We start from the raw sequence: 10,815 nt of genomic DNA, 5'->3' as shown, positions 1-10,815 counted from the left end.
AGCCCCACCTGGCCTGGCTCCTGGACAGCGGGGTGGAGAGGTGCAGGTGGTGGGCTCGCGGGCAAACACCTGGCTGTGGGGTGTCAGTCAGGCTAGCTGGCCCTCTGATCCCCAGGAACCCTCGGGCAGGTGCTGCCCTGGGCCGCGGGCTCCGCAGGTTTCGGAAGATGTCTGTGGCCATTGCAACGTCACTGGCAGGCTGTGCTGTGCGGCTGGTGCCCGAGGGAAAGGAAAGGAAACTATCTTACCCCATGGGAACTGCACAGACATGCTATTGCCCCCACCTGGGGAAGGCTGGAGGCTGGGGAGGGGTTCCAGCAGTCGCTCGCTGACCTAGATTTGGGGATCCAGCGCCCAAGAGTCAGTCCCTGCCCTCATGGAGTTCATACCACAGGTGGTGAAGAGGTGATTAAAAATTAATTAAACAAGCAATAAAGATGGATCATTGGAGGACACAACCATCAATAAGTATATATCAAAACACCAGGAATAAAACTAAGACTAAAGATAAGAAGATGTTTTAACAAACAGGCCAACCAGGATAAATACGTGCAATGTGCACAAAAGGAGAAGATCTTTAATATGTAAAGAGCTCTGACGAATAAGAAATAACCCACACCTCTATGATTTGCCACTAATAACCTTCTAGGGCTCTGATGCCTACCCCGGACCCCACTTCCTTCCTTCCGCTAAGGAGCACCTGCAATTCCTCCCTCTTTGAGTAGTCTCTCCTGGGCAGTGCCTGGCTGCCTGCATCCTCAGAATGTGGGGCCACTGGTGCCCTGGCCAGGGTTCTGCTTGGGTCAGTAGGTTTGTCCCCCCTGGGGCTCCCGGGTACACCCCCTTCCCCTGGCCTGGGGTCCAGTCTCAAGGACCAGCAGGAGTGCTGTCTGTAATGGGGGCTTTGCTGGCCTCAGAGACACCGGGGGTTCGGGGGCAGGAGGGTGAGCTGCAGTATCTGGCCGAATTTCAGGGCACAGCCCCTGTCTCCTCTTTCCCCCAATCCACAGAGAGCACAGACAGAAGTCAGTGAGGGGCCTGGCTCGGGGCACACGTACCTGCTACACCCTCATCACACCCCCCCACCAGGCAGCGCAGCAGGCAGGGAGCCTGGAGTGAAGTGTCTTGCCCCTCAGCAGGCCCATGGAGCTCTAGACTTCCTTGGCTGTCAACAGCTGACCCTCCCTGGATGCTGACCAGGCGTCCCCACCGTCTCTGTCACACTGTCATGGATGGAATTGTGTCCCTCCAAAATATGTGTCTATTTGGTTAGGCCATGATTCCCAGTATTGTGTGGTTGTCCTCCATTTTGTGATGGTAATTTTGTGTTAAAGAGGTTTAAGGTGGGATCGTGACACACTTACTAAGGTCACATGGCTGATCCAATGTAAAGGGAGTTTCCCTGGGGTGTGGCCTGCACCACCTTTTATCTTACAAGAGATAAAAGGAAAGGGAAGCAAGCAGAGTGGGGACCTCATACCACCAAGAAAGCAGTGCCAGGAGCAGAGTGCATCCTTTGGACCGGGGTTGCTGCGAGAAGAAGCTCCTAGTCCAGAGGAGGATTGATGACCAGGACCTTCCTCCAGAGCCAACAGAGATAGCCTTCCCCTGGAGGTGACGCCCTGAATTTGGACTTGTAGCCTACTAGACTGTGAGAGAATAAATTTCTCTTTGTTGAAGCCATCCACTTGTGGTATTTTTGTTATAGCGCCACTTGATGACTAAGACACACACTTTAGTGCTATCGTCTGTGTGCCTGCCTCTGTCCCCTAGAACAAGGGTTCTGTGAGGGCAGACAATACGCAGACTTGGCCAGGAGGGGATGGGGCTCTCCACCATGTTCACTGGTGGAACGACTAAACGAATGAATACATGCATAGGTAAGCAAGGGAGGCAACTGCGCTCGTGCACAAAGACACCCGAGTCCTGTCCAAGGTACCCACCCCTTACTTCTGCAGCGCGGAGCGAGGCCTGAGGGGGGCGCACGCGTGCTCGGGCCTGTAGCGCGCTCCTCGCACGTGGGCGGAACTGGTGAGAAGAGTGGGCGGGACCGGTGAGGGGACGGGCGGGGCCAGCGGGAATGTGGGCGGGACTGGTCAGATGAATGGGCGGGGCCTGACGGACGGGGGCGGGGCTGGTGATGGGTGGGCGGGGCCTTCGAGCGCGCCCCGGCGCGCGCCGCTCCCGCGCATGCGTTTTTACGGCCCGGCAATGGCGGCGCCCGCGGAGTCGCTACGGAAGCGGAGGCGCGGAGACGCGGGGTCTGGGTCTCCGCCCGAGCCGGCGTGCGAACCTGTGGGCTACCCGACCCGTCTCCGCGCGGGCTCCTTCTGGCTGACCAGGATAGTGCTCCTGAGGGCCCTAGCTTTCGTTTACTGTGAGTTCGCCGCGGGCCCGGGGCCCCAACCTGTGCGACCGCGCACAGACCCGCGCCCGGGACCCCCACCCGGAGCCGCTCGAGCGCGGAGACACGCCCCTCGACAAGCACGCCTCTTCCTCGCACGCGCCCCCACGCGCACGCGCCCCCACGCGCACGCGCCCCCACGCGCACGCGCCCCCACGCGCACGCGCCCCCACGCGCACGCGCCCCCACGCGCACGCGCCCCCACGCGCACGCGCCCCCACGCGCACGCGCCCCCACATCCCGCCCCTCCCCTCCACGTCCTCCCCTCTCCCCGCGCACGCACCACATCCGTGTGTGCGCCCCATCGGCGTCCCCTTACCGCGCCCCCTCCTCAACCGCGCGTGGGTTCTCGGTAGATGAAACCGTACCTGGACTCCCTGGGCCTTCCGTCCCCCCGCCCAGAGCCCCCACACTTCCCTGCCGGGTTTTCAAAGCTTGGCACAGCGCTGACGGGTGGAGGCCCCAGGCCTCTCTCCCAGGAACGCGGAACGTCTTCGTCGGGCTCAGCTGGGCGCCAGCTAAAGTCACCAAATTCATTAGCCACATTCGAAGCTTGAGGCCTCCGTACAGAGCTGGGCGGTGCTGGGCAGAAGGCCGATGTTTAGGGGCTCTGAGAAGCACCTCCTTCCTCTGTAAATACAGGTGCACATTTCCCTATAAATGCAGACGTACCCCTGCCCCTATAAATAAGTACAAGAGCACCCTCTCTAAATAGCATCCCTGCCCCTGTGAATACAGAAGCACCTACTCCCCACATAAATACAGATGCACATTCTGCTCCTATAAATACAGACCACTCCCTGCCCCCTATAAATACAGAAAAGCACCTCCTGCCTCTATAAATGCAGCAGCCCCCTTCCCCTATAAATGCAGAAGCCCCCTTCCCTTATAAATACAGGAGGACCCCCTTCCCCTATAAGCACACAAGCACCCCCTGCCCCTATAAATACAGAGAGATTTATAATTGTGAGATGAAGCAGTTTTCAGCTCTACCGGGTCCTATGTAAGGGCTTTGTCCTGCGCCCCTGTGCACCCCTGCCCGAAGTTCTTGGAGAAAGTTAGTGGAGCCCTTTCAAGTCTCCTGAAGTCTGAGCTAGAGGGGACACCGATGGCCGCTGTCATAGCTCCTTTGATGTTTTGAGCTAAACTCACTTACCCTGCAGCCCAGAGGTTTTAGCGGGGAAGGGGCAGCTTTGATGACTTCATTAGCTCAGAGGCTGGGTTGGAATCCAGATTTGACAACCGGCTGAACACTGCTCAAGCCTCAGTTGCCTGCTGACCAGGGTCTAAGGAGAGTTCACGTCTCTACACCTCTGACGGCTGCCTGGTCTGGTGCAGCTGCTAATTCCAACTCCCTCCCACCCCCAGGCCCTAAACCCCCGAACTTAGATTTGGAAGGTCCGGTGAGTATGGAGGAGCCCTGGTAGTGCAGTGGTTAAGCGTTTGGCTGCTAACCAAAAGGTTGGCAGTTTGAATCCACCAACCGCTCTTTGGAAACACTATGGGGCAGTTCTACTCTGCCCTACAGAGTTGCTATGAGTCGGAATCGACTCTATAGCAGTGGGTTTGGTTTTTGGTTTTGGTGAGTATGGAAGGGTCCCTGAGTGGAGCAAACAGCTTGCGTTCAACTACTAGTCAAAAGGTTGGCAGTTCGAATCCACCCAGAGGCTTCTTAGAAGACAGGCCTGGCAATCTGCTTCCAAAAACTCACACCCTTGGAAACCCTATGGAACAGTTCTGCTGTGCACACATGGGGTCACCATGAGTTGGAATTGACTCCACAAGTTTGGGTTTGGTGTTTTTGTGATTATGGCAATGTTAATGGACGCATAAGTAAACCGTTCAACAAGCCTAACTTGTTAGTATCAACCAAAACCAAACCCTCTGAGCTTCTCAAATAAACTTGAAAGTTGGGGAGAGGACCAGGTTGGGAGCCCAGATGGCCTGGGGCAAGTGGGCAGTCATCCCTTTAGAGAGTTCTAGAGGGGGCCGGTTCAGGGTGCCTCAGAAGCGTGACTGGGCACCTCACACCTTTAACGCCTCAGACTTTCATTTCTCCATCTGCTTCCCTCCCACATGGACGGAAAGGGTAGAAAGCAGAAGCTCTTTGGAAAGATGGGTCCCACAGCCATGTAAGAAGTCCCGAAGGCATTGCTGTGCAGCTGAGAGGCCCATTTTATGTCTCGTGTGAAAACTCAGGCCGCCTCTTAGTACACGCTAGAAAACTTGGTCACTGCTGTAAGATTTTCTGGAAAGGACGTTTACTGTGGAATTGCCAACCTGGGCTTTCAACTCTATTTTTTTTTTTTAAGTCATTATAAAAATAGTTCTTGCCAGTGTGGCTTTATCTTCCAGAGTATTAAGTAGTCACTCTGTAAGCTGGAGCTGTCACTTAGCAAAGATGAAGTCAAGATCAAGCTAATCTCTGAGACTTTAATAGACCTTTCCAAGGGGAGCCTGGAGCAGTGCAGAAACCCCAGTGGCTTTGCTCCGACAGCAGAGCTTTATGAAACAGGGCTGGGGCTCTTTCCTTGGGCTGAGGCTGCCTTTGATCTCTGCAGGGATTGTCCCACCAATTCAGGAGGAAACAATTGTAAGTCACTGGGTCAAGCAGGTGCTTTAAGCCTGGTGCTGAAGACAGAACAACCTGCTTTGACAGAGGCGTTTTTTCCCTGTCTTGTGAGCAAGTATATTTGGGGTAGAATCGGTTTTTTTGTTGTTGTTTTTGATTTTTCTCAGCGTATTAAGGAATCAGTTTCTCAGTCTTCAAGCGGTGTGGTTCTCTGGCAAATGGGCAGGCCTCCTGCCCTTATCTCCTTCTAGAGGGTTCCAAAAGGCGCCCTGGTGGCGCGGTGGTGAAGTGCTCGGTCGGTCAGCAGTTCGAACCTACCAGCTGCTCCTTGGGAGGAAGATGTGGAAGTCTGCTTCTGCAGAGTTCTCTGTCCTCTAGGGTCGCTGGGAGCTGGAGTCTCCACGGCAACAGGCGTTTTGCTTTCAAAGGGTTCCAAAGGGACCCTAGTGGCTCAATGGCTAAGCACTCAGCTGCTAACCAAAAGGTCCGCGGTTTGAACCCACCCATCGCCTCCACGGGAGAAAAGACCTGGTGATCTGCTCCCTAAAGATTACAGCCAGGGAAACCCTATGGAGCAGTTCTGCTCTGTCCCATGGGTCGCTGTGAGTGGGAATGACTCCACAGTACCTAACAACAGAGGGTTCCGGGTCTTACCCGGAATGTGGACTACACCCATCCCTCAGAATCCCAGGGTTTTTCCAAGATGCCCTAGGGGCTCTCCAAATAGTTCATTGGATGCTAATTTTTTAAATGACTTTAGCTATTGACAGAATTGTAATAAAAAAAACACAGCCAAATGTATTCTGTAGACACCCCTCTAGTTAAAGGGCGTTGAACTTGGGCAAACTGGACCTTATACAGATTGTCTGGATGGGCCTGTAAAGAAAATGGAGAGATCAGGAGAAAGGGCTGCGTTGAGGGATGCCCAGTGGTGTGTCACTGACACCTCGGGCCAGTGCGGGGAAGAGACTCTGTGTTTGGTCTGATTCTGTGTTTGTCACCGTGCCGGGTCCTCCCACTTTGTGACGTTTCCGTGGTGTGTAGACACTGCACACAAGCACACGATCTGGCTCCCAGGACAGCGTCGCAGGCTGCCTGCGAGGCGCCAGCTGTGAGCTGAGGCGCTGGCACTGCCCTGGAGCGTCTCAGAGAGCGACATCTTACCTTTTACCTGTGCTGCTGAAGCAGCCTGAATAGATCCACCCGATGTGTGGACTTTGCTTCCTGCCTGGACCATGTACTCGTGCAGCACCTGTCGCGTGCCAGGCCACCTACCCAGGCTTCTCTGGGTGCTTCCCCAGCGCACACTCACCCCTGACTTCACGGGGCGAGACTCCCTATCCTGAGCCGTGCGGTGTGGTGCTGCCCACCTGGAATTGGATGCTTGTAGGTGTGCCGGTGTCAGGTGCCCGTAGGTGGCCCGAGGTGCTGGGCACCCTGTAGGTGCTGGGCACCCGTAGGTGCCCCGTGGGTGTCAATCTGTGGCTGCTGTTTCCCCAAGCCAGCAGCAGTGCTGTAGCCAGGACACTGACAGGCACCGACTGTGAGTGTCCCTGTGTCACGAGAGGGGAAGGAGGTCAGTGAGAGCTTCAAGAACTGAAGACAGGTAGGGCGGCCTTTTAGTGCAGAGCCTGCGCTGAGTGCTGGCAGCACCTGACCGAACCCGCTGCCGCCCATATTGGTGGCTTTGGTTGTGTCCAGGAAAGGGAGACAGGCGTCTCTTCATTCCCCGGCCCGGCTCTGCTGTAGACCCGCCAGGACACGGAGCCTGGGCACGGCGGTTCCTCCCCCGCTGACACAGGGCCCCCGCCTTTCGGTTTAGATGCGTTGTGCAGGGTTATCGGCGTACTTTGTCCAGTGCTCTGCTGTCTTCCTGATTCACATTGCACGTGGTTGAGAGGTTTATGACCTCTCGTCCCCTGACTGACGACTGTAGTCTGAGGGCTTTGAGGTAAATGGAAATAGCACTTTCTGAAACTGTTGTTCAGATTAAGCAAGTCTGCAGGGGATCTTGGATCAGCTTCCTTTTCAGAGATTTTCAGAGCACGCCAAAGGGTGGCCAGGGTTGTCAGAGCGGCAGAGCAGAACCCTGCGTGTGTCATACTTGTGAAGCTCTTAGCTGTTCCTTGGGGAATTGGAGGAAAAAACAGAACCCAAAAAACACTTAAAATCATGCCTTGTTCTGTGTTGTTTTGAGCAGTCACTGGTTCTGAAAGTTCGTGGGCGGCTAGCCCTCTCTCTTCTCCAGGCCGCTCCAGCTCCAGTGCACCGCTCTCCTGCGATAACATGCTCCTCTGTAAAACGCTTCCAGTTTGTTGCAACAACAAACACTGCTGCCTTGCCCCTGAGCTCGCCTGCAGTACATACCTTTCAAGAAAATCATTTTAGGTCATTGTGCCTGGTCCGGAACTTAACAGCAGCCAGTGAGAACCCCACAACCGAGAATAGCGTTCCTCGTTCCCGCTGTTGTTAGGGGCCTTTGAGTCGATTTCAGTTCATGGTGACACCGTGTGTTACAGAGTAGAACTGCCACCTGGGGTTTTCTAGGCTGTAAACTGCAAAAGCAGATTGCTAGGTCGTTTCTCCCGTGGAGCTATTGTGGGTGGGGGGGCTCGAACTGTCAACCTTAGCCCAGCTAGAATCATCCATTTCTTCAAAGAACCCTAGAGCCATCCTTTTACTGGAGAATGGTGTTAGAAACCAAGATCTGGGTACTGGGAGTGCCCATTGCTACTGGGCTGTCACTGCTTCAAGACCCTTTTGGCAGACAGAGCTAAGAAATACTTGTGTCTACTAACCAAGTGTGCACACATGTACTTGTTTCTCTGCGTGTCCGTCTGCACATATGTTCAGGTAAACATGAGTTCACACTGGGGTCTCCGACTCTAATCCAGTGCCACAGGGCGTCTTCCAGCCCCCCTGCTCGCCTCTCTGCCACTTCCCTCCAACAGGGAGAAATCCGTTCCCACCCCACACCCTTTCACTTATGCGTCCAACCCCCACGTGCACACAAAGCAGCATCTGAATAACTAACCCAGACCTCGTGAGAAAAAACCAACCAGAGTCGGGTGTTTATACAGTTCTCCCAAGCTGAGGCCACCAGTATTTTCCCAAGACTTTGAGAAAGAACCCAGAGTCCTGGGATCCATAGTTTAGATCCCAACCCCTCGGTCAGACCCTTCTGCTTCCTCTTCTGGCCCAGCAGAGTCCCCGGCCCACCTGAAATGCTCCCTGGTCCCACCAGTGCCTCTGTTTCTGTTGACACTCTTCCATCTTGTTCCTCACAGTCGTGGCGTTCCTGGTGGCTTTCCACCAGAACAAGCAGCTGATTGGAGACCAGGGGCTACTGCCCAGCAGGCTGTATTTGAAGAGTGTCCAGCAGCACTTCAAGGGGAGGATCGGCTGGGACGCCCTGAGCTACGCGCCCACTGTCCTCTGGTTCCTGGACTGGTCACGCATGGACACCAACCTGGACTTCCTGGCTCTGGCCGGCTTGGGTATTTCGTCCTTCGTCCTGGTAGCTGGCTGTGCAAACATGGTCCTCATGGCTGCTCTCTGGGTCCTCTACATGTCTCTGGTCAACGTGGGACAGATCTGGTAAGTGGGGGAACTGAGGCTACGCACACTCAGCGTACTTGGGTGCCACGTACCACAGGACATGCTGTGGAGCATGATTGCACAGCGTCTTCTCAGATAAATGCAGAAGATGTCATCCTTGCAATCAGGCCGTACAGGAACTGCTGGAGTCCTGGGTGGTGCACACTGTAAAGTGCTTGGCTGCTGACTGAAAGGTTGGAGGGCTGAATCCACCCAGAGGCACCATGGAAGAAAAGCCTGGCAATCTACTTCTGAAAATCAGCCATTGAACACCCCGTGGAGCACAGTTCTACTCTGACGTGCGTGGGGTCACCATGAGTCAGAACTGACTCGGTGGCAACTGGTTTGGTTTTTGGTTTGAGGAGTGCTCGGTGCATCAACCGCAGTCCATGTAGCCTTCCTTTGGGAATGAACTCCCTATCCTGCTGGAGTGGCACGCCCCCACTGCGACCACGTCACCAGTCCCTGTGTGCCTGGGGACCTGGAACGTGGGGTGGGATCACTGGGCAGGCTCTGGGGGAGTTACAGTGGCGCAGGCCCGATTTCGGGGCTCACCCCTCTGCTTCTACCCCTGCGTACTCCTTCCTTTTCGAGAGGAACTGCAGCCAGCCAGGACCCGGATGCACTGGGCTGGGCTGGGGCACTTGGTTCTGATGGTGGGAAAGCCTATGGGGTGCACGGAGGTTCTGCCTGAAGTCTGTGGGGCAGCGGGCATGCCAGGCGGCCTGGAACAGTGCCACTCCCAGGGTAGGGCCATGTGGTGTCCCTGCATCCATCCTCACAAGAGAGGTGCTGGCCCCTCGGCCGACCTGAGACTCCCTCTCGCCTGGAGCTCATGCGTGGGGCTGCATGTGGATCACGGCTCACCAGGCAGACACCGAGTCGGGAGGGACTGGGCGACACAGTTAAGGAACGTTTGCAGTTTGGCTGCGGCATGAGGTGTTCCGAACAGGAAGTCAGGCTGCGTGTTGTCAGGAGAGAGAAGCCCGACATTGTTGCAGCTGTTTATCCAACCACAGGTAAGTATGTCTTCCGTCAGATACCTGCGTGGGTCACCGAGCGGCCAGAAAGCCGTCTGGTGTTGACCTGGCCTGGCGTGCCGGGGGCCCATCCCACGTGGTTGCGGTGTGCACTTCTCTGCCTACATTGCCGGGTTCCATCTGCAAACATTTGGTTGAGGATTTTTGCGTCTAGATTCAGGAGAGATGTTGGTCTGTGGTTTTCCTTTCTCGTAATGTCTTTTTCTGGTTTGGTATCAGGGTGACTCTGGCTTCATAGGACAGGTTAGGAAGTGTCCCGTCTGCCTCTGTTTCTGAACGAGATTGAGGAGTGTTGGTGTCAGGCTGGAGCGGGATGAGGGCATGGACTGTCCTTCCTCCGTCCAGTCAGCGTTGCCTCGCAGGTTTTGCCCCTCCTTGTTTAGCAGGCACATGCTGTCCTGCCAGCCCACAAAGCCCCCAGGAGCTGTGGCTGGGAGTGTGGTCAAAAGTAGGCGTGATTTATTTTGCGGGGACTGCCACTCCATACGCCCAAGCTCGTGCGGAGCCCCTGGCCAGTAGGCTCCTGGCGCTGCGTTTGGGGTTCTCTGGGGTCTCCCCCAGAGTCGCTGTGCATCCAGGTGTGGCTGGCCCCAGACGGGCCTTGCTGGTGCCCACTGGTCCTGAGGTGGCCGCTGCTCCCTAAATGTGGCCGGACAACAGAGGCTTCTGCGGCCTCTGTCCTCTCGGCCGAGTCTGGACGTCGCCTGCAGGGGGGGCGGGGGGAGGCGACACTTGAGAGAGGTGGAGCCAAAGTCTAAGGCCATCATAAAATCCCGTGTGATTGTGAAGTGGAGCCTCCCATGAAAACCCTGAACCTGACACCTGCCCCTCCGTCTCCTCGGTCAGCACCGACCTTTCCAAATGCTGCATCCCTGGCCCTTTCATCCTGCTTTGCTTTGGCAGGAATCCTAAGGAACGTCTGTCCAGGATGGCTGCGCACCGTTCCTCTCTCCTCTGCCCTGCCAGCTCCCAAAGAGAAGAGGAGATTCTCTCTAGACACCCGGCCCAGACGTCGGAGAGACTCGGGGGGTCATCCTTCCTGTGAGGAGGTGCTGTGGCCCCTTCCTCCTGGGCAGGACAGTGTCAACATCAAAGAGCCACGAGCCAGAGCTGCTGTCCACACGGACGCTGAGGGACCAGGACCACACAGGCCAGAGCTGCCGTCCACATGGATAATGAGGGACCAGGACCACACGGGCCAG

The 10,815-nt window shown here is 55.9% G+C and overlaps 1 protein-coding gene across 1 annotated transcript in view; it reads left to right on the top strand.

The window, feature by feature from the left end:
- Positions 1-2,190: 2,190 nt before the first annotated feature.
- The window catches only part of LMF1 (lipase maturation factor 1), an 81,996-nt gene continuing 73,371 nt past the window's right edge, over positions 2,191-10,815 (top strand). The window contains exons 1-2 of the mRNA XM_004373371.1: positions 2,191-2,377; positions 8,264-8,573. Coding sequence (XP_004373428.1) covers positions 2,191-2,377; positions 8,264-8,573 — 497 coding nt within the window. The remainder of the gene's footprint in view (positions 2,378-8,263; positions 8,574-10,815) is intronic.

The sequence above is a fragment of the Trichechus manatus genome, unplaced genomic scaffold (genome assembly GCF_000243295.1).
Source record: "Trichechus manatus latirostris isolate Lorelei unplaced genomic scaffold, TriManLat1.0 scaffold00024, whole genome shotgun sequence".
Taxonomy (NCBI): domain Eukaryota; kingdom Metazoa; phylum Chordata; class Mammalia; order Sirenia; family Trichechidae; genus Trichechus; species Trichechus manatus.
Note: the sequence above shows the minus strand (reverse complement) of the source record. Positions and strands in the feature narration are given on the sequence as shown.